The sequence below is a fragment of the Saccopteryx bilineata genome, chromosome 4 (genome assembly GCF_036850765.1).
Source record: "Saccopteryx bilineata isolate mSacBil1 chromosome 4, mSacBil1_pri_phased_curated, whole genome shotgun sequence".
NCBI classification, from domain to species: Eukaryota; Metazoa; Chordata; class Mammalia; order Chiroptera; family Emballonuridae; genus Saccopteryx; species Saccopteryx bilineata.
This window is the reverse complement of record NC_089493.1, coordinates 134733750-134758862: the sequence shown is the minus strand read 5'-3', so window position 1 is coordinate 134758862 and position 25113 is coordinate 134733750. Positions and strand designations below refer to the sequence as shown.

Below are 25113 nucleotides of genomic sequence, written 5' to 3'. Positions count from 1 at the left end.
GCCTACTGGCCAGGGCCAGATAAAAAACATTTATTAAGATAAAGATTTGTGAAACAGCTGGTAACGAGGAATAGAGTATAAAGAGAAGACAACTTAGGTCTAAGTATGTTGCTGACACACATACAATTGAACACAAATACGTAATTCTTTTAGGTTAAAACAATACTCAGTGTGAATGTGAAAAGCTCAATGACGATTTCAATAAAAATTTAAAAGTTAATTGAATTTGCCTTTGGTGATCTTAGTAAAAATGATTTTGGTGAAGGTCAAAGGGGAGGGAGCAAGATCAGAGTGGGTGGAGGAAAGAATATTGACAGCAGATATGAAGCACTCTTTATTAAAGTTTAACTCTAAAAAGGAGGAGAGGGGCCCTGGCCGGTTTGCTCAGTGGTAGAGCGTCAGCCTGGCATGCGGGAGTCCCGGGTTCGATTCCCAGCCAGGGCACACAGGAGAAGCACCCATCTGCTTCTCCACCCCTCCCCCTCTCCTTCCTCTCTGTCTCTCTCTTCTCCTCCCGCAGCCAAGGCTCCATTGGAGCAAAATTGGCCCTGGGTGCTGAGGATGGCTCTGTGGCCTCTGCCTCAGGCGCTAGAATGGCTCTGGTCACAACGGAGCATCGCCCCCTGGTGGGCATGCCAGGTGGATCCTGGTTGGGCGCATGCGGGAGTCTGTCTGACTGCCTCCCCAGACTTCAGGAAAATACAAAAAATAAATAAATAAATAAAACCGGAGGAGAGGCTGGAGAAAAATATGGAATACCGGAAATTTTTTTATTGTTTTAAATGAGATGAACCAAGGATGTTTATAACAAATGATATGGATTCATTAAACTAGCTCTCCAAATACATTCATAACTCAACATCTCACGCACCATCAGCCTCCAGCAAAGTGTTCTTTCTGCTAGTGAGTGTGAAGTCTTCACCATTGTGCTCCTTATCTTCCCATGTGTTTTTGGCACTCCTACACTTCTTTTTCTAACCCCAGTTGGTGTTACTGTCTCGAGGATGCCATCTCAAACTCCCCTAAGTAGCAAAACTTTGTCCCTTTTTTGTCCTCTCACTGGACTTAATCCATATGGTTAGTGAACAAAAATAAAAAATACCTATTTAAGCTTCATACAAGGCTTTCAACTATGAAGTTATCTTCACTGAAAATTTAGAGAATGAGATGAGCTATAAAAACATAAAACCTGACCTGTAAAAGCAACCCAAACAACGCAACAATCAGTAAGTAGCTGAGGTATTTCAGAAATATCCAAAATCTAAACACAACTTTCTGAATACATACACACTAATTCAATCAATAAACATTTACTAAACAGCTATTACGGTGCCAGGAACTATTCTAAGCACTAACACGTACTATTTTAATTACTTCTCTAAATATCAAACTTAGAGCAGGGCAACATCTAAATGTTTCAGTGCTATCCCTACAACACCTAGAACACTGCTACAGGTTGTTTCAAACATATGTTGACTATGTGTAAGGGTAGTCAAAAACTTCAGTATGCTCCAAACGACCACTGGAAAATTTACCAACTGTACTCATTCACTCCCCTTTCCCTGTGACGAAGAATGACCTAATTGTGCTCTATTATAATATGGCTGAGATCCTCTATTTGGGCATTGAATCTCAATCCTTCTTGTGGAAATTTCCCAAGGTTATCTTCTTTCTTTAACATGTTATCATTTGTTCTTCCCTTTTAACTAAATCATTAAAATCAGCATATAAATATGATAAAATATTCTCATCTTATAAAAAAAATACTCCTCTGACAATATCACCATATTGGCCTTGAAACCACTACATCTCTGCTCTCCTTTACAGACAATACCTCAAAAGAAAATATTCTTCTATATGTTCACGGTCTCCCTTTGAGCCACCTGAAATCATTCTTTTGCCCTCCATTTTCTAACTAAAAGTGTTTGTGTTATCCATAACTACTATATTGTCAAATCTAATACCAGGAACATAGTAAGAGTTTATAAGTATCTGTTTAGTAAATAAACAGACATGCAAACATATGAAATTTATAGAAATGAAAACAAAAATTCTGAGATCATAAATGTTAATTGAGATTACTAAACAGATTAGATATGGCAGAACAAATGATTACTTAACCTGAAGATCTAGCAATAAAAACTACCCAAGATGAAACAACAAAAGATAAAAAACTGAAAAAAATTAACAGTATAGCCTGACCAGGTGGCGCAGTGGATAGAGCATTGGACTGGGATGTGGAAGGACCCAGGTTCGAGACCCCGAGGTCACCAGCTTGAGTGCGGGCTCATCTGGTTTGAGCAAAGCTCACCAGCTTGGACCCAAGGTCGCTGATTTGAGCAAGGGGTTACTTGGTCTGCTGAAGGCCCACGGTCAAGGCACATATGAGAGAGCAATCAATAAACAACTAAGGTGTCACAATGAAAAACTGATGATTGATGCTTCTCATCTCTTAGTCCCTGTCTACTCCTCTCTCTGACTCTCTCTCTGTCCCTCTAAAGAAAAAAAAAAAAATTAACAGTACATTACTACGTTAAGGAGCAATTTCAAGAAACCTAATAGACATGTGATTAAAGTCTCGGAAGAAGAGGAGAAAAGGGAAGGAAGAAATACAGAAAAATACTTTGAGAAGATAGTAGCAAAACTTTTCCAAATGTGATGAAAACTATAAACCCAAAGTTCTCAGCAGCTAAAAAAAATTTTTTAATAACCCACACAAGAAAGATGAAAAGAATCACACTAAGCTACATACATCATTATTGAACAGCTTTAAATCAGTGATAAAGAAAAAAAATCTTAAAAGCAGCCAGAAGGGGAAAAAAGATCCATTACAGATTAAAAAAAGAAAAAAAAAAAGAAATGACAATAAATTACATATCAAAAACAATGCAAGCCAGAAGACAGCAGAGCAATGTCTTCAACCTAGAATTCCACATCCAATGAAAATAGCTTAAAAATAAAGGTAAAATAAATATTTCTTTTAGACATACCAAAGCTAAAAGCATTCATAATCAGGAAGTAAACACTACAAAAAAAGGAAAGTCCTCCGGGGAAAGGAAAATGATACCAGAGAGGAAGCTGGATGAATATAAAAGAAATATAACTGTGGGGGAAATACAAAAGCCCTTTTTCCTATTATTTAAATCCTTTAAAAAGATAACAATGTTTAAATGGGAAATAGTAACAACATTGTGGGGTTTATAACTTATATGAAAGGAAAATATAACAATAGTACAGATGCTGAGAAGGGAAAATGGAGGAATAATATCTAAAGGTTTTTACATAACAGAAAAGAATGGTATAATATTACTTGAAGATACACTTTGGTAAGTTAATTATATATTGTACAAACCCTCGAGTAAGCACTAAATAACACAATGAACAGTTATAGCTAATTAGCCAAAAATAAAATGTAAAAATAAAAATACTCAACCCTAAAGAAGACCAAAACAAAAAACAGGTGTGACAAGTAGATATTAAAAAGCAGCATGATAGAACTGTGAACCCAGCCATATCAGTAATTACATTAAATATAAATGGTCTAGATACCCCAACAGAAGAGCAGCAAGTTCAGGTAAGATTTTTTTTTAAAGTAGGATACAATAATATGCTACCTATACAAAATCCATTTTAAATATAAGGACACAGCTTAAAAATAAAGGATGGAGGAAGGTATATAATACACAAACCAAAAGAAAGCTAGAGTGGTTATATTAATATGAAGGAAAGTATCAATATATTTTTAGTATGATAAAAGGGGTCATTTCATAATGATAAAGAGGTCAATTCATCAAGAGCTAGTAATAATCCCAAATGACTATGCACCTAAAAACAGAGCTTAAAAAGTATAAAGAAATGAACAAGGACAAATTCAACATTATACTTAGAGATTAACTACAATTCTCAATAATTGGTAGAATTAAAATGAATAAGACCATAGAAAAACATGAATAATATTATAAACCAACTTCATCTAGTTGACATTTACAAAGCACTTCATTCAACAACAGCAGAATATACATTCTCTTCAAGTATACATGAAACATTTATAACAGTGAAATTAAACATCAATAACAAATGTGAGAAACATTTAGAAACTAAATGACACTTCAAAATAACCTACAAAGGAGAATCCAAAAAATAATAATAATCAGAAGGTATTTTGAACTGAGTAAAAAATATTAACACAACACATACTAAAATTTACGGGCTGCAGATAAAACAGTATTTATTTAGAAGGACATTTATAACACTAAAAGAATGTATGAGAAAGTAGAAAAATCTCAAATCAACGACCTTAGTTTCCACTTTTGGAATTTTTTTTTTAGGAATTTTTTTTTAAAAGAGCACATTAAACCAAAAGAAAACAGAACAAAAAAAGTAATAAAAATCAGAGAAAAATCAATGTAATAATAAAAAAACAATGGAGAAAAAAGAAGTTTTTAAAGATCTATAAAGCTGAAAACTTCTAACCAAAGGAAAAAGAGAAGAAACAAATTACAAATAACTAGAATAAGAAATAAAAAAATACTATAATATAATAAAAAACTTTATCAATAAATTTGATGTCTTTGACAATCAGTAGATAAAATAGAAAAATTCCCTGAAAGACACAAACTACCAAAGCACATTTCAAGAAGAAGTAGATAACATAAATAGCCCTACATCTATTAAATAAATGTAATTTTTACTCAAAAATTGTCCTACAGCCTGACCAGGTGGTAATACAGTGGATAGGACATCGACCTAGGACACTGAGGACCCAGGTGTGAAGCCCCAAGATCACTGGTTGAGTGCAGGCTTATCAGCTTGAGCACAGAGCCACCAGCTTGAGTGTGGGATCTTAAACATGATCCCATGGTCACTGGCTTGAAGCCCAAGGTCACTGGCTTGAGCCCAACGTTGCTGGCTTGAGTAAGGGGTCACTGACTTGGCTGGAGCAACCCACCTACCATCATCAAGGCACATATGAAAAGCAATCAATGAATAACTAAGGTGCCACAACTACAAGCTGATGCTTCTCATCTCTCTCCCTTCCTGTCTGTCTCTGTCTCTCTCTATTGCTGGAAACAAACAAAAAACACAACCTGTCCTACAAAGAAAGCTCAACATCCAAAAGTTTTCACTGGTGAATTTTAATAAACATTTAAGGAAGAAATAATATCAAGTCTACACAAACTAGTCCAGAAAAATTAAGGAGGGAGTGATATCCCAACTCATTCTATGAGGCCAGAATTACTCTTATACAAAACCAGGCACAGATATAACAATAAAAAATTATAGACCAATATCTCTTAGGAACATAGATGCAAAAGTTTTTTTAAAAAGGTTTTTGAGGCCCTGGCCAGTTGGCTCAGTGGCAGAGCATCAGTCAGGTATGTGGATGTCCCAGGTTCAATTCCTGGTCAAGGCACACAGAGGCACCCATTTGCTTCTTCACCTCCCCGTTTCGCTTCTCTCTCTCTTTCTTTACCCCTCCTGCAGCCATAGCTCAACTGCACCAAGATGGCCATGGGCACTGAGATGGTTCCATGACCTCCGCCTCAGGTGCTAAGAAGAGCTTGGTTACTGAACAATGGAGCAACGCCCCAGATGGGCAAAGCATGACCCCCTAGTGGGCTTGCCGGGTGGATATCAGTCAGGGGACATGCAGAAATCTGTTTCTGCCTCCCCTTCTCTCATTGAATAACAAAAAAAAAGGTTTTTGAAAATCAAATTCAAAACTACATGACGAACAGTGAAGTATTTTAAACCAGAAATGCAATCTTGATTTAAAATTTAAATATTAACCAAGGTAATTCACGTTACAGATAAAAAAGGGGAAAATCTTATTATGCCAATAGATTCAACAAAACATTCAACATACTCCAAAATTCATTCTTGATAAGAACTCTCAGGCAAATAGAAATTGAAGGGAACTTCCTCAATTAATAAATGACATCGGCCCTGGCCAGTTGGCTCAGCGGTAGAGCGTTGGCCTGGCATGCAGGAGTCCCAGGTTCGATTCTCGGCCAGGGCACACAGGAGAAGTGCCCATCTGCTTCTCCACTCCTCCCCCTCTCCTTCCTCTCTGTCTCTCTCTTCCCCTCCCACAGCCGAAGCTCCATTGGAGCAAAGATGGCCTGGGCGCAGGGGATGGCTCTGTGGCCTCTGCCTCAGGCGCTAGAATGGCTCTGGATGCAACAGAGCAACGCCCCAGAGGGGTAGAACATCGCCCCCTGGTGGGCATGCCAGGTGGATCCCGGTTGGGAGCATGCAGGAATCTGTCTGACTGCCTCCCCGTTTCCAGCTTCGGAAAAATGGGGGGAAAAAATCAAAAAACAAATAAATAATAAATGGCATCTTCGCCTGACCAGGCGGTGGCGCAGTGGATAGAGCATCAGACTGGGATGCAGAAGACCCAGGTTCAAGACCCCGAGGTCGCCAGCTTGAGCGCGAGCTCATCTGGTTTGAACAAAGCTCACCAGCTTGGACCCAAGGTCGCTGGCTCGAGCAAGGGGTCACTCGGTCTGCTGAAGGCCCACGGTCAAGGCACATATGAGAAAGCAATCAATGAACAACTAAGGAGTTGCAACAAAAAACTGATGATTGATGCTTATCTCTGCGTTCCTGTCTGTCTGTCCCTATCTATCCCTCTCTCTGACTCTCTCTCTCTCTCTCTGTTTAAAAACAAAAAATGACATCTTCAAATATCTCACAGCTAAGATCATATTTCACGGTGACAAACTACATTCCTGTCTGATAATAATTAAGGCAAGAAAGTCTACTCTCACGACTCCACTCAACACTGTAGCAGAGTTTCTAGCTGGTGAAATGAAGTAAGAATGAAAAGTATTCAGTTTACAAAAGAAATTGTAACACTCTTGATTCACAGATGACATGATTGTTTATTTAGAAAATTCTATGATACCTACAAAAATGCTACTAAATTAAGAAAATGTATCAAGGTAGTAAGATAAAAGAAAATTTACAAATTAAGCATCTCTATAAATAGCAAGGGAAAATCAGATATTTTTTTTTTGTAAAATACCATTAATAACAGCATTTAAAAATGAACTGCTTAGCCTGACCAGGCAGTGGCATAGTGGACAGAGCACTGGCTGGGATACAGAGGACTCAGGTTCAAAACCCGAAGGTCACCAGCTTGCGCATGAGCTCACCAGGTTGAAAACAAGCTCATCAGCTTGAGCATGGTCAGTGGGGTGGTCATCAGCTTGAGCATGGGATCATAGACATGACCTCATTGTCATTGGCTTGAGCCCAATGTTGCTGATTTGAGCAAGGGGTCACCCTCTCTACTGAAACCCCTCCCCCCATCAAAGCACATATGAGAAAGCAATCAACTGCAACAAAAGAATTGATGTTTCTCATCTTTCTCTCTTCCTGTCTGTCCCTCTCTGTCACTAAAAATACCCAAAAAAACAGTGAGCTACGGTACTTAGAGACAAATCTAATAAAAGATGTGTAAGACCTAGACATACAAACCTACAAAACAATAATGTGAGTAATTAAATTTTGCCTAAATAGAGAAGATAAGTGCTCACGGGTCATTAGACTCAATATTATTAAGATGTCAGTTCTTCCTAAATTGACCATGAATCCAATGCAATCTCTACCAAATCCCATAAAGCTTTTACATGTTGAAACTGACAAGCTAATGGAAAAATTCATATGAAAATACAAAAGATCTAGAAAACTAGTAACAATTTTTAAAAATAAGCATATAATAAGGACTTGATATCATATAATCAAGACAGTGTGGTAGAAGCACCATGTTAAACAAAAAAAAAGAATTTGATCCATATCTTGTCACCCTATACAAAAATTAATTTAAAATAAATCACAAACCTAAATATAAAACCTAATGCTGCCTGACCAGGTGGTGGCGCAGTGGATAGAGCGTCGGACTGGGATGCGGAAGGACCCAGGTTCGAGACCCCGAGGTCGCCAGCTTGAGCGCGGGCTCATCTGGCTTGAGCAAAGAGCTCACCAGTTTGGACCCAAGGTCGCTAGCTCCAGCAGGGGGTTACTCGGTCTGCTGAATGCCCACGGTCAAGGCACATGTGAGAAAGCAATCAATGAACAACTAAGAAGTCGCAATGCGCAACGAGAAACTGATGATTGATGCTTCTCATCTCTCTCCTTTCCTGTCTGTCTGTCCCTGTCTATCTCTGCCTCTGTTAAAAATAAATAAATAAATAAAGTTAAAAAAAAAACAAAAACTAATGCTATTGCCTGACCACGTGGTAGCGCAGTGGATAGACATCAGACTGGGATGTGAAGGACCCAGGTTCGAGACCCCGAGGTTGCCAGCTTGAGCATGCGCTCATGTGGTTTGAGCAAAGCTCACCAGCTTGGACCCAAGGTTGCTGGCTCGAGCAAGGGGTTACTTGGTCTGCTGAAGGCCCACGGTCAAGGCACATATGAGAAAGCAATCAATGAACTAAAGTGCCACAACAAAAAACTGACAATTGATGCTTCTCATCTCTCTTCGTTCCTGTCTGTCTGTCCCTATCTATCCCTCTCTCTGTAAAAGAACAAAACAAAACAAAAAAAACCCTAATGCTATAAAAAATCTAGGACAAAACACGAGAATTTGGATTAAGCAAAGATTTCTTAGACTCCGATATCATGATCTAGGGAAAAATTAATTAATTTGACTTCAATATTAGCAACTTCTCTGAATGAAAGACAGTTAAGAGAATGAAAACATTTGGAAAAAATTTTGCAAACCACTATCTGATAATGGACTTGTATCCAGAAAATATAAACAACTCTCAAAATTCTGTAAGAAGAAACAGCAATCCAACAAAAGATAAATTAGAAATTCAAGCAGAATTTCAAGAGAAAAAACACACAAATGGCACATAAGTACACAAAAAGATGATGTCCCGACCAGGTAGTGGTGCAGTGGGTAGAGCGTTGACCTGGGATGCTTGGACCCAGGTTTGAAACCCTGAGGTCACCGCCTTGAGTGCGGGCTCATCTGGCTTGAGCTTAGGCTCACCAGCTTGAGCTTGCAAATCATAAATATGATCCTAAGGTCACTGGCTTGAGCAAAGGATCAGTGCTTCGGCTGGAGCCCCCCAACCAAGGCATGTATGAGAAGCAATCAATGAACAACTAAACTGACACAACTATGAGTTGATGCTTCTCATCTCTCTCCCTTCTTGTCTCTGACTCTCTCACTAAAAAAATTTTTTTAAATTATGAACATCATTAGTCATAGAGAAATGCAAATTTAAACCACAATGAGACTATGCTAGTAGATCTAAAATTTTTAAAAACTGTAACTATACCAAGTGCTGATTAGAATATGAAATAACTGAAACTCACATACATTGCTGGCAGGAATACAAATTGGTCCAACCACTTTGGAAAACAGTATGAGTTTTTCAAAAAGTTATACACCTACCATATAGATCCAAACACTTCACTCAAAGGTATTTACCAAAGAGAAATAAAAGCATATGTCCAAATAAAGACCTGTACACAAATATTCACAGCAACTTTAATAGTCAGATATGAAAACACAAATGTCCCTACTACAAGTGAATGACAAATTGTATTATAATCATAAAATTACTATCTAGCAATTAAAAACCATGATTTATACATGCAACAATATGAATGAATCTCAAAATAATTGTACTGAGTGAAAGAAAACTTGAACAAAATTACAGAATTATCCTATTTACATAAAATTCTCAGAAATAAAAGAATTATAAAGAAAAAAGATAAAGAAACATTTGGTGGTAATTGCTGTTAATTATATTGATTGGGGTAATGGCTCACAGGTGTAAACATATGCCAAAACTTACCAAATTTTATATTTGAGGCACTGTTTTTATTGAATATCAATTAATCCTTAGTAAAGCTATTTATTTGAAAAAATCCAGCACCTATTTATGATAAACACTCAGCAAAGTAAAAACAGATCATATCTCAACATAATAAATGCCATATATGACAAACCAGCAGCTAACATCATACTCAACTAAAAGCATTTTCCTTCAGGAACAATACAGGAAATGTCCACCTTCACCATTCTTATTTAACAGTACTGAAAGTCCTCCTAGCCACAGAAATCAGACAAGAAGAAAAAAATGAAAGGCATCCAAATTGTCATTATTTGAAGATGATGTGATACTATACAGAGAGAACTCGAAAGATTCTACCAAAAGCTATTAAAACGGATAAGTTCAGTAAAGTAGCAGGAATACAAAATAAATACTCAGAAATCTGCTGCATTTTTATTAAACCAATAATTAACTATCAGAAAGAGAAACTAAGAAAACAATTCCATTTACCACTGCATTAAAAAAAAAAAATCCTAGGAATAAATCTAACCAAGAAAGTAAAAGAACTGTACTTGGAAAATTGTAAGACACTGAACAAAAAAAGTGAAGCTACAGATCAATGGAAGCACACACCATGCTCAGGGACAGGTAGAATGAACATTGTTAAAATGTCCATACTACCCAAAGCCATCCATAGGTTCAACACAATTACTATTCAAAATACCAATGGTGGTTTTCTCAGAAATAGAACAAATAATTCAAAGAGTTATATGGAATCACAAAGTCCATGAATACCACAGCAATCTTGAGAAAAAAGAACAAAGTTAGAAATATCATACTACCTTACATTAAACTATACAAGGCTATAGTAATCAAAACATAATACTGGCATAAAAATCAGACACATAGATCAGTGAAGCAGAAGAGAAATCCCAGAAATAAACCCACACTTACATAGTCAGTTAATATATTATATGACAAAGGAGGCAAGAACATACAATGAGGTAAAGACAGTCTATTCCAGTGGTTCTCAAAGTGTGAGCCAGGGCACACTGGTGTACCCTAGAGGATTTCTAGGTGTGCCCTATGGTATTTCAAAGAAATATGTACCTGTTGGGGACCAAAAAACCAACAGGATTTTTGAAGCTTAGATTTTTGGGGAACAGAGGTGTGGGGAATTGGCTGTAAGCTGACAGTCTGCCCATCTCCCCACCTCACTTGTCTGATTAGGTGGCAAAAGGCTGTTAAGCTGTAGTGCTGGGTTGTTTACACTACCCCCCATGTTCCCGGGAAAGACTGGAGACAAGTTTCTTCTATCCTTTGGTGTAAAGTTAAGATTATATGTATGGTGGGGCTTTTCTGCACTCAACACTCAACACAATTAAGAGTAAAAAGAGAGAAAATTTTCAATTTATTGACCAGGAAATGTGAATTTGCCTTTCAAATATATGCCCAAACATTGAAGAAATCGCTAGGACACATCAGGCTCATGTTTCTCATAAACACAAGAATGAAAAACTTAACACATTTGCACTGAGACCTGCCGTATTTACTAAATCTTACTAAGAGAGAGAGTGTGTGTGTATAAAGATAACTTTCTTGTCTTTTTTTTATATTGTAACCCCTCTTTTTTACGAATTCTAAAAAGCATAACTCAAAAAATGTAACAAAAAAATGTTTTTTGTTTTGGGGTTTTTTTTTTTGTCTTTTTCTGAAGTTGGAAACGGGGAGGCAGTCAGACAGACTCCCGCATGCGCCCGACCGGGATCCACCCGGTATGTCCACCAGGGGGTGATGCTCTGCCCATCTGGGGCATTGCTCTGTTGCAACCAGAGCCATTCTAGCGCCTGAGGCAGAGGCCATAGAGCCATCCTCAGCACCCGGGCCAACTTTGCTACAATGGATCCTTGGCTGCAGAAGGGGAAGAGAGAGACAGAGAGGAAGGAGAGGGGGAGGAGTGGAGAAGCAGATGGGCGCTTCTCCTTTGTGCCCTGGCCAGGAATTGAACCAGGACTCCTGCACACCAGGCCGACGCTCTACCATTGAGCCAACCTGCCAAGGCCAAAAATGTTTTTTAATGTGAGAATAAATTTAATTTTGTTGTATTTATTTCTTTTAATTACCATAAAAGTACGCTTGGACTTTATATTTTTTTCTTTAATATTTGACTTCATTATTATATTCCTCAGAAACTTGTATGTTATATAGTGCGCCTACAATTATTTGTAGGATTTTAAATGCGCCCTGACTTCCAAACGTTTGAGAACCACTGGTCTATTACATAGTGTTGAAAAACTGGAGAGATACATGCAAAAAGTGAAACTAGATCCCTTTCTTATACTACAGTGTGTCCGTAAAGTCATGGTGCACTTTTGACCGGTCACAGGAAAGCAACAAAAGATAATAGAAATGTGAAATCTGCACGAAATGAAAGGAAAACCACCCCAGTTTCTGTAGAATGATGTGGCAGCATGTGCACATGTGTAGATGATGATGTAACACTGTGTATACAGCAGAGCAGCCCACAGCCATGCCAGTCGAGATGTGGACGGTACAGAGGAAAGTTCAGTGTGTTATGTGGCTTGCTAAATTCGAATCCGTGACCAAAGTGCAACGTGAATATCGGCGCGTTTATAACGAAGCGCCACCACACAGGAATAACATTACTCGGTGGGATATGCAGTTGAAGGAAACCGGCAGTTTGGTGGAGAAACCCCGTTCTGGTAGGCCATCAGTCAGTGACGAGTCTGTAGAGGCTATAAAGGATAGATACCTAAGGAGCCCTAAAAAATCTGTGCATGAGCCCACATCGAACTGCACTAAATAGGTATGAAACTGGGCGAGTTTTCCTTTTATTTGGTGCACATTTCACATTTCTATCGTCTTTTGTTGCTTTCCTGTGACCGGTCAAAAGTGTACCATGACTTTGCGGACACACTGTATAAACAAGAATGCACTCAACATAAATTAAAGACTTATAAGACTCGAAACCAAAAAACACCTACAAGAAATCATAGACAGTAAAATCTTGGACATTTCTCTTAGTAATATTCTTTCTGATATAACTCCTTGGGCAAGGGAAACAAAGGAAAAAAATACACAAATGGGACCACATCAAACTAAAAACTTTCTGCATAGCAAAAGAAATCAAAAAACAAAAACCCAATGAATGGGTGAATATATTTGTGAATATACATTTAGTAAGGAATTAACACCCAAAATTTATAAAGAACTCATACAACTCAACACTAAAAACAAACAATCCAATTAAAAAGTATGCAGAGTACCTGAATAGACATTTCTTTTTCCAAAGAAGACATAGAGATGGCCAATAAACATATGAAAAGATGCTCAATGTTATCACTAATCATCAGAGAAATGCAAGTTAAAACCACAATGAGATTGGCCCTGGCCGGTTGGCTCAGTGGTAGAGCATCGGCCTGGCGTGCAGGAGTCCCAGGTTGGATTCCAGGCCAGGGCACACAGGAGATGCGCCCATCTGCTTCTCGACTCCTCCCCCCTCTACTTCCTCTCTGTCTCTCTCTTCCCCTCCCGCAGCCGGGGCTCCATTGGAGCAAGGTTGGCCCTGGCGCTGAGGATGGCTCTGTGGCCTCTGCCTCAGGCACTAGAGTGGCTCTGGTTGCAACAGAGCGACGCCCCCGGATGGGCAGAGCATTGCCCCCTGGTGGGCGTGCAGGTGGATCCCGGTCGGGTGCATGTGGGAGTCTGTCTGACTGCCTCCCCGTTTCCAACTTCAGAAAAATCCCACAATGAGATTATCACCTCATACCTATCAGAATGGCTATCATCAGTAAATCAACACATAGTGTTGACAAGGATGTGGAGAAAAGGGAACCTTTGTGCACTGTTGGTGAATATGCAGACTGGTGCAGTATAAAGGTTCCTCAAAAACTTAAAAATGGAACTGCCTATTTTATGACCCAGCAATTCCACTTCTGGGTATGTATCTGAAGAAGCCCAAAACACTAATTGGAAAGAATATAAGCACCCTTATGTTCATTACAGTGTTATTTACAGCCAGGATATGGAAGCAGCTCAGTGCCCATCAATTGATGGGAGTGAATATAAATGCTGCAGTACATATTTAATAAAATATTAGTCATAAAGAAGAATAATAGCTTACTATGTGCAACAGCATGGATGGATTGAGAGGATATTAGGCTACAAAGGAAATAAGTCAGACAGAGAAAGGTTGTTTTGGAGAGCTTTTCTGGGATCATGTGGATGATTCCCCCCCCTCAGGCTAAGCGACCCTGTGCTGATGATGAGCCCGCGCTCAGAGCCAGCGAACTTAAGGTTTTGAACCTGCGACCACAGCGTTCAGGGTCAACGCTTTATCCACTGTGCAACAACTGATCCGGCAAATTATGTTGTTCTAATTATTCTGCATTTTATTTACTGGCTTGAGCAAGAGAGACTGGCGTAGCCCTGGTCAAGGTATTTATGAGAAGTAATCAGTGTATAACTCAAGTAAAAGCAACTGTGAGTAAATGTTTCTCACTCCTCCCTTTCCCGGGAGCAATCAATGCACAACTAATGTGAAAGCAACTACAAGTTGATGCTCCTCACCCTTTTCCTCACTCCCTTTCTGTATCTCATTCACACAAAACATAAAAAATAAATAATATAATCAAAATAAAAGCAAAATCAAAGAAACAGAAACTAAGATTCTTCTTAGAAATGATTGATAAAACTGATAAACCTCCAGCTAAAATGATCAAAGAAAACAGAGAAAAAAATACAAATCACTAATATCAGGGGAAAAGGACTTCACTCCAGATATTAAAATAATACGTATATATTTTAAATAAATTATATCAAAATTTGATTGTTTAAATAAAATTAGCAAATTACCAAAACTCACACAGGAAGGTAAAAAATCTGAACAGCTTTATATCTAATAAAGAAATTGAATTTGGCCTGACCTGTGGTGGTGCAGTGGTTAAAGCGTCAACCTGGAAACACTGAGGTTGCCGGTTCAAAACCCTGTGCTTGCCTGGTTAAGGCACATATGGGAGTTGATGCTTCCTGCTCCTCCCCCCTTCTCTTTCTCTCTCTCTCCCCCCCCCTCTATAATGAATAAATAAAATCTTAAAAAAAAAAAAAGAAATTGAATTTGTAATTTACAACCTTCCAATAAAGAACTCTACTGGTCCAGACAGTTTCACTGTTAAATTATATTAAACATTCAAGAAAGAATTAATACTAATATTCCAAAAATATTTTAGAAAGTAAAGATAAGGGAACACTTTCTTGCTCCTTCTTGAAAGCAGTGCTACCCTGATATCAAAATCAAAGACAGGCCCTGGCCGGTTGGCTCAGTGGTAGAGCGTCGGCCTGGCGTGCACAAGTCCCGGGTTCGATTCCCGGCCAGGGCACACAGGAGAAGCACCCATCTGCTTCTCCACCCCTCCCCCTCTCCTTCCTCTCTGTCTCTCTTTTCCCCTCCCACAGTGAGGCTCCATTGGAGCAAAGATGGCCCGGGCACTGGGGATGGCTCCTTGGCCTCTGCCCCAGGCGCTAGAGTGGCTCTGGTCACAACAGAGCAATGCCCCGGAGGGGCAGAGCATCGCCCCCTGGTGGGCGTGCCGGGTGGATCCTGGTCGGGCGCATGCAGAGTCTGTCTGACTGTCTCTCCCCGTTTCAAGCTTCAGAAAAAATACAAAAAAAAAAAAATCAAAGACATTGTAAGAAAAGAAAACTACGAACACCTCCAAACCTGCCACTACCACCTACAAGAAACAGCGAAAAGATTTGAACTGACCAAAAAAAAAAAGGGGGCTAATTAGCTCATGAAAAGAATTTCAACATCATTAGTCATCAGAAAATACTGTACAAATTAAAACCAAAATGAGTTATATGACCAGTAAATAGCTAAAACAGAATAGACTGACAATACCAAAAGTAGGCAAGGATGGAGAATAAGACTATCATATACTGCTTTGGGATGGGAGTGCAGAGAAATAGGGTGTGATACAGCCATTCTGGAAAATAGTTTTCAGTTTAATATTATTTTAATATGCACTCAACATGTGACTCAGTAATTCTACTTTTTAACATATGACCTAATATTTACCTGTACAAAGACTTGTAAGTGAATGTTAATATTTTATTCTTTTTTTTTATAAATAAATTTTTATTAATTTTAATGGGGTGACATCAATAAATCAGGTTACATATATTCAAAGAAAACAGGTCCAGGTTATCTTGTCATTCAATTATGTTGCATACCCATCACCCAAAGTCAGATTGTATTTTATTCTTAATAGCCCAAATCTGAAAAAATAATGTTCACTGACAAGTGAATGAATAAATTTTGCATTATCATACAGCAGAAATAAAAAGAAATTTAAAAATAAAAACAAATAACTGATACATTCAAGAACATGCAAGAATTCCAAAAGAACATGCTAACCAAAAGAAAGGAATCATATAAAAAAGTAGTAAACACTGAAGGATTCCATTTATATGAAATTCCAGACAAAGCAAAACTTATTTATAAGGACATAAAACAAATCAGCAATTGTGTGGGGCAAATGGTGGGAGTGAGGTGGACTGTAAAGGAATATGAGGAAACTTTTGGGGTGATAAAATTTTATAATTTTTTATTAGGGTGGAGATTACAAAGGTGCACACATCTATCAAAATTCAAATTGTGTATTAAATACATATGCATTGTTTATGTGTAAAAATTGATTTAAAAAGTAAAAGAGTGCTATGGTGCACATGTAGGCAGAGAGTTATCTTTCTCCCCAACATCATGCACAAAAATAAATTGGGCTAAATATAAACACAGAAAACAAAACTGCAATCACATTAAAATAAAAATAAGATATATCTATAATCCTGGGGAATGAATAGTCTTTAACAAGACATTAAAAAGTAAAAGCTGTAAGAAAAAGAAAGATATTTACTCATCAAAACTAAAACCTTCTAGACCAGGGGTCTCAAACTCGCGGCCCACCGAACAATTCTGTGCGGCCCGCAGACTAATCCACGAAGTTCAAAATATTTTGAATAAAATTAAGTAAGCCTAGGGGCCTACTTGTATTTTTCATTTCTCTAGCATCCTAGCTAGATATTAGCTTAGTTAACAGCAGTTGTGATGCGAACTACAGTTTCTGGTCGTTTTGTGACACTGAGTAAACTGCATGTACGATTGTGCTTGTTGTACTGATCTTTTTTTGTTTTCAACTGCAGTGAGAAAAGTGTTGCGTAACAGTTGCCTTTTGTAGACTTAGTGCGGCCCGCCGAACGGCTGTGATCTTGCTCTGCAGCCCACATGCTGAGTTGAGTTTGAGACCCCTGTTCTAGACCATAAAACTTAAAAGGACTCTGGGAAATATATTTGCAACATGCAGTAAAATATAAGAATCCAGAATTCAAACAAAACCGCATAAAACAAAACAAAACAACAAAAAAGAAATCCTCCTAAAACTCACAGGTGAAAGATGTAACCTAAAGGGTAGAGGAAATGGGCAAATTTCATCCATATAGAAATCAAATGGATGACAAACATGTAAAGATGGTGAACTTCACTAGTAATCCAGGAAACAGAATGCCATTTTTCACTCAAAAGATCAGTGATTATAATAATAAATGGGCGTGTACAAGTGAAGAAGTAGGAAATGCAGTGGGAGCACTGACTGGTACAACTACTACCAGGGGAATTTGAGACTATATATTAAGCATATACCTTCAACACGCAATAATCATACTTCTTGCTTTTTACCCAAAAGAAACTTATATGCACAGAGAAGGTATGAACAAAGATATCCATTAATGTAATGTTTATAGAAATGAAAACTAGGAAACAACTTAAATACCAAAGGGAAATGGCTAAATAATGTTACATTTATACTATGAATGCAATTATAAAAAAAGAAATACCTCTATATATAATGTATCTGTTTATAATCTGTAGATAATATATACTATCTGTAAATAACAAGGCAAGTACAGAACAATAAATCTCTAAGGAAAGCAGTGAGAACATGCTTCCATGTCATTACCAAAGGTACGTATGAAAGGATCTCCAATCAGATGGAGGAGGCAGAACTGAGGGAGGCTATTATTAGAAATCTTGGTCAAACTATACAAGGAGAATGTATTCTTGTATAAGTATAAATTAATATAAAAAAAAACCCTGGTTTTAGTTGAGCTTTTAATTTTTATCTGAGGAACCTTTTTCCATACAGCACAAATATGGTTTCTGTGTCCTATGGAAAGGAGTTTCTCAGACAATAGTTTGAGAAGACCTTATCACACGTAGCCCAGAAGACCTAATAGTGTGCAACAAAAACATCTCTTCTTCATATTGCCTCCAAAGTGTTACAAGTACCTCTCAATCTAAATCACTCTTGATTCCACTATCTGGTTTTATTTTCTTCACAGATAGCAGTTATCACTAGCGGAACTTACTAGTTATTTTCTTGTTCATTGTCTGACTCTCACTAGAATGGGAATAACAAGAGAATTTTGAATTCACATGATTTTAGTCAAGCCACTTAGAGTTTTTCTTACAGTATCAAAGACATTTGATTTACTTACCTTAGTTGGAAAAGGAAATTTGGAAGGTTCTGTTTTGCATGGTGTATGAATAGCCGTTAGGGGGGGAGGCCATGAATGCGTCATCTCCTGAAATGTAATTATTACAGTTTGTTTTCAACCAAGTCAAGGATAAAAATTATACATCTAAAAGCCAGATTTGCATTATAAATGCTGATTTCATGATTGCTCCTCCAAAAGTATACATGTTTAATCAAATATTAAGCACAATTGTGTGCAAGGCCCTATGGGACAGGTAAATAGAAAAGTAATATACACTCTCTGGCTTCAAGGAACTTAAGAGTTAAGATGATGAAACCTGTGAATAGTTACAGAAACCAGCCTGAAATCAACTACAAGGCACATAGTAAAATGCTGAGGAAGAGCTTGCTGTGGAAGTGGGAAGAGGGAAGCAGCTAACATTTGTTGTGTACCTGAAATGGGCCAGATACTATGCTAAGTGTTTTACATATCTTTTATTCACATAGTGTTCACAATGACATTATGAGGTAAATACAATTATTATCCTAAGTCTATGTAGGATGAAACTAACAGAGGTTAAGTTATTTACTCAAGGTCACACACTTAGTAATGAACACAGAATTACTGGCCACAGAGCCTATTCACTGATAGGAAATTTGGGTCAAGAAAATCAGAAGAGAGATACCAAAAGCATATGAGCAGGAAGACAAACAAGCAAGGACATAAGTCTGATTTTACTCATACCTCTGTCTAATCATATACCAAGTATGTCCAAGTGGAGGTTTGGATAAGGTCACAATGTGTGTGTTAAGGGAGCAGGAGAAAGAGAGATATTAGACTTGGAATAAGGGGGGAGTGTTACTCAAAGTAAACCATCAGGTATACAGAGAAATTATAATAAAGGTTATAACTTCTAGGAATTTACCTTACAGCTTATACCCACACAGTTACATAAAAACACATGTTCAAGCAGCTCACACTTAAAAAATAGAAGCAACCTAATGTCCAACAACACAGGAATAATTAATAAATTACCAGACATTTATATAGTGAAACATCAAATACTGATATGAAATGATGTCCACAGTATATTATTAAGTGACAGACACAAATCATAGTCTATGGCCTAATAAAAAAAATCTCTGGAAAATAGTTAACAGTAGCTATCTTTAGGCAACAGAATGACAGAAGGAGCAAAGGCAACGGCACATGATACAGTCTTTGCAATTTGAACTCCTAGAAGAGTCTCCTGCATGCTAATTGCCCTTTATCTTCTTACAAGGCTTTACTTTTTACTGGCATTTCACATACTGAAATAATATTCTATAGCTGATTTCCTACCTCTTGATCTAGAATGTCAGCTCCAAGGGTGCAACAGCATCATTATCACCAGACACATAGTAATTGTTCAATTAGTAAGACTTAAACTAAAAAATCTTATTTTTACTGTAAAAACATATTACTTTCCACTTTTTTCTCTTTAAGTCTGTTCCTAGAAACAGTATTACTACAAATACCAAGAAAACCTGAAGGGAATTCAGACCTGAAGTTCCTTGCCCACCGCACACAGGGAAGGGGAAAGAAAACAGAAAATCATATACCCCAGGTTTTCAGTGTTAGCATTTTACACCTCAAATAACAAATACCCTCAGTAGAAAATCCATTTAACTCCCATCATCCAATGACTGAGCACCTATTATACCCAAGGCCATATCCCGCCCTGTATATATAAAATGTATAATAAATTGTCAGCAACAGCCAAGAAATTACTAAATATAAGAAAATCTATTATTTCTTCCACATATTAGAATGCCATGCAATTTTGAGGATTTAGGGGAAAGTACGCATTTCCTTAGAATTTTTATACATATGGCAACTGAAAAATGAATGCTATATTGAAAATCAAAAGAAAGTTTATCACTGTGGTCTCTGATGGTCTGATAGAAGAGGAAGAATTTCATTAGGATTCTAAGAAAAATGACAGAATCCATATGTAGTAACTGACGAGGAAAGAAAAAAACATTACATGAAAGTTTTCTATAAAAAAGGAGAAAGTGTGAGAAAGTGTATGGCTAGGGAAACCAGTTTGGCCAATCAGTGGTGGGAAAGGTTAGCACTGGCCTGTGGAAAGTCTGGAATGTTAAATTTGGACACTATTCTTTGTATGGGTCTTAAAGAGTCACTGAAAATTTCTAGAAATCATATTAATTTATGAAGATAAAGGATTGAGGGAAAGAATCTAGTAGCAATACAGAAAAGAGATGAGCAGGGAGACTGCAGGCAGAACGGCAGAATGAGGACTCTCATAGCAATTACTGAAGCTCATGATAGTGAAATGGAAATAAAGGAATGAATGCTTTTCAAGGAATTTTCAAAGCCTACATGTAAGTTTTGTGACTAAATAAGACATGAGAGAAAGAAATGAGATAACTGGGATTGTACACTTATAAGCATGGGAGAATTGGAGGTACTATTTTATTTTTTGGAGGTACTATTAATGGAAGGAAACCTGATAAAAATTTAAACATGTTGGGTCTGAAGAATCAGGGAGAATTCCAAACGAAGACCCAGCTAAAAAGCAATTGAGAGATATAAACCAAAATCCAAAGGAGACCAAGGCAAACAAGAAAGACTGAGTAGCTGTCTCATAGATAAAAGCCAAAACAAAAAAAGGAGAAAAAGGCAAGTAAAAGAGCAAAAAGGAGAGGCTAGAAAATGCACCCATATTTAAGAGGGTGAAGACACAAGGGTTTCCCAAAGGCAGAGAATGAGACAAGAATGAGAAATATAAAAACAGATAAGCATAACAACAGTCAAGGAAGGAAGAATGTTTCCAGAAGGAAAAAATAAAAATTCTTTAAAACAGTGGAAAGAAGCACTGGCCAGGTAGTTCAGTTGGTTAGAGTGTCATCCTGATACATCAAGGTTGCAGGTTTGATCCCCTATCAGGGCACATACAAGAATCAACCAATGTCACCCTAATAAAATTCAATTAAAAAAAAACAAGAAACCAATGAATACCTAAATAAGTGAAACAACAAATTGATGTTTTTCTCTTGTGCGCATGCAAATCAATTATTTTTAAAAAATACAGTGGAAATAGTACAGAACTCAAATGATCCTATGATCTTACAGAACAGATTCAGCAGATGGTAGAGGTAAGAGAGAGATTACAATGGGCGAAAAGGAAAGGAGAGAATAAAGAGAAAGCCAAGCAAGTAGTCTTTCAAAAGTATCCATAATGAAATGCAAGTACAGACACAAAAATTTAGGAGCTTTTACACAAAGTATAAGTAATATGTTTCTGATGGTTTTTCTTAATTGAATCAAAAACAGTTATTGTCACTCATTAATTCACTAGACTTTTTCTTTTCCCAATGGAGGAATATATACTTTTTGGTCATGAGTCAATTTTAAATATATTCTATTAAAAACACTCAAAATATGCAGTATTCAGAGGTCTTTCAGTATAGGATTTGATCAGGATATATTGTACAAATGAATTACAAAGCCAGCTATTTTCAATATGATGGTTTGACTTTTGAGTTTTTCAGCACTTCTGTTTATTAACAGATAAACCTAAGAAAGTACAGTTACATTTGTTTTCTTCCTCTTTTTAAGGCAAATGGTTAAGACTGAAATTTGTTTTACTTAAAAACAAAAACTTCTCTATGAGCACAAATAGTAAACAAACCGAGAGATTTAGAACCTAAATATGAATATAAGCAGAGTAGAGTCAATTATTTTTGATGGACATAATCAAGTTATACATGTGAGCAATCTGTTGCTTCAGATTCTTTGTGAAATAGAGGGGGGAGAGGGGAAGAGAACAGCAAAGCATAATTACACGAGAGAGCTTAACATAGTAAAAAGAAAACACACAACTTACTTTAAGAATTTCATCCACACAGCTCACATCACCAGAAGCAGATGCCTTAAGAAAAAAGAAAACACATTAGATTTGAAGTCATTAGATTTATCATTTATTGCACACAGTCGACAACATGTTTAGAAACAAAATTCAATTTGAAGAAGTACTTATGATCCTATTACTGCACATCAGAACGCCATAAATTAGAATCATTGGTCTTAAATACAAATTTTTCAAAAACTATAAGAATTTTAATCACTGAATTGCACATGATTTTTTTTTTTTTTTTTTTTTTCATTTTTCCGAAGCTGGAAACGGGGAGGCAGTCAGACAGACTCCCGCATGCGCCCGACCGACCGGGATCCACCGGGCACGCCCACCAGGGGGCGATGTTCTGCCCCTCTGGGGCTTCGCTCTGTTGCATCCAGAGCCATTCTATTCTAGTGCCTGAGGCAGAGGCCACAGAGCCATCCCCAGCGCCTGGGCCACCTCCGCTCCAATGGAGCCTCCGCTGTGGGAGGGGAAGAGAGAGACAGAGAGGAAGGAGAGGGGGAGGGGTGGAGAAGCAGATGGACACTTCTCCTGTGTGCCCTGGCCAGGAATCGAACTCGGGACTCCTGCACGCCAGGCCAATGCTCTACCGCTGAGCAAACCGGCCAGGGCCTGCACATGATTTATAAACAGTATTTTTCAAAAGCTTTAAAATATCTTTCTTGTACTTAGAAATAATTTTTAAATGTAATTTTTCAGGTGAATAGCTTTTCAAAAAATTTTAAAGATTACATGCAAAGTATTCCATGATATAGAGATATATCATTTCACATAAACAGAATAAAACCAGTATTATTGAAAGATTACTTGTATAAAACATAATGGACATTTTATATAGCCTTTCTTAAATGTGGAAGTTGTTTATTTTAAGGCAGAAACAGGAATTAAGAGAGCAAAAGTTTGAACAGAAGTCTAATTCTAAGGATCATGTTGTTTGAAGACAGAACAATTACCACTTTACTCCCCTGAGAGGAGTAATTAGATGACAAATGCCACAAACTATAAGTTTTTCAAAGCCCCAAGAAAGATTTTAAATATTCTTAAAATAGTATTTTACCTATACCTGACCCCGTCCCTACTGTTTTACACTATGAGCTGTGATTTTCAGCTACTAACATTACCTTAAAAATTTTTTTTACTGCAAAAACTACATTAAAAGAAAAATTCAGCAATTTTGCTATGAATGCTTACTTCTTTGCTTATTCTATATATCATGTTTGGTATGTAGTTATAAAATACTGTAAATTTCAAACCACCCTGAGTCTGAAGCAGCTGCCTGAAACCTTAAGTGTAATCAGAGAAAAAGAATCATGGCATCCAAATCATACAATAGTACCATCTACAAGGCCTTGAAAAAAATCCCAACATCTACCACAGTGAACCAGGGCCCACATCTCATTCATGAGTATCACTATTAGAAGAGGAGTTACAATTTATTTAACCAAAGAACACAAGATGTATATTTAATAAAATTAGAAAGAGAGAATCTAGGATACTCATAGGTTATACTTTTATTCTATAACCGACTTGTCATTTTAATGTTTTAAACAGTGCATGACATTTTCTCTACCCTCCAAGAGGGGAAGCTAACAGCTCTATGGATCCATTTTGGTTGGATTTGATCACAAGTCTTTCTTTAAACTTTTATTATTATTAAAACAAAGAGTTCAAGTTCAATTATAATTTCATAGTAATCTGCTTCCCATAGTCACAATGTTAAAAGCTCTAAATGTGTTACTTACATCCAGTGGTTGGGAAGGTATTTTCAGCTTGGTGAGATGTGCTTTGCTGCTGGGCTTCAGTTCAGACATGCTGTTGCCATGGGGTTGGCTGCTGTAGTGCTCAGAGGACAGCTTTGGTTCCATGGACTCCTGTCCGTCCATGGGCCGCACATAGGCAGTGGGTTTCTGTAACATTGAACTGGATTTTGACATCAATGAAGGTGGGAAAGACTGATTTGAGTGCTGCCCACTTGAAAAAGGAACACGGGAAGGAGAATCCCAGTTTGCATCAGGGTCCCGAGGTGATTTGGAACGCTGATGTTCCTTGCTATGGTGATCATTCCCATGAGACCTGGAATGACTGGAGCTTAATGAAGAAACAGCCTGGGGTTTTCCAGGGCTAGAAGAGCGTGATTTGGAGTGTTCTGATCCATGCTGGCCTTTTCTTCGGTTACTGCTATATGAGTCACGGTCATGCCTCTGGCTACTACTGGTAGTGCCACCACTGCCACCTGCACTGGTCCGCTGGCTACTGTGTCCACTCTGTAAGCTTGAGGACCGTTTCTGAGACTGAGAAGTGCTAGGTGCAGGTCCTACTGGAGTCCATTTGCTACTCTGATGAGAGCTCCCATGTCTCTGTTCAAAAAAATTTGGGTTAGATTTTTCATCTCCTGTTGGTGGTACTGCAGGCTTGGGAATTGCAACAAGCTTTGGTATAGATCTGTCGCCTATGAAATCCTTCATTTCATCGTAGTTTCCAAGCATACTCTGAATACGACTTGATAGCTTATCTTCTTTGCTAGTCTACAAAAAAAAAAAGAGTAAAATATAAGTATACAATTAGCATAACTAGAAATAAAAGATCCTTCTAAACTGACTTTTCAAACTTCAACTGAAGAGGGTTTTTCCTCATTATCTTAAGGTTAACATCTCAAAGCAACCTCCAAATATATAATTTTTAGTAAAAACATTGATGCTAAAACACAAATATTCTATAGGACACTGACAAATATGTATAATAGATTATAGGAGGGGAAAAAAATCAAAATTTCACCAATAAATATACTGAAACAGTAGTGAAAATCTTTTGAAAAGCAGGAAAAGTAATCTCCCTTTATGT

At 37.5% G+C, this 25113-nt stretch overlaps 1 protein-coding gene across 2 annotated transcripts in view; it reads right to left on the bottom strand.

Moving 5' to 3' along the window:
- AFF4 (ALF transcription elongation factor 4) overlaps positions 1–25113 on the bottom strand; it is a 105604-nt gene that overhangs the window by 44462 nt on the left and 36029 nt on the right. For both annotated transcript variants that reach the window (XM_066278337.1, XM_066278336.1), the window contains exons 3-5: positions 24015–24797; positions 22240–22284; positions 18372–18458 (exon numbers count right to left, since the gene is read on the bottom strand). In XM_066278337.1, the coding sequence (XP_066134434.1) occupies positions 18372–18458; positions 22240–22284; positions 24015–24797 (915 nt within the window). The remainder of the gene's footprint in view (positions 1–18371; positions 18459–22239; positions 22285–24014; positions 24798–25113) is intronic.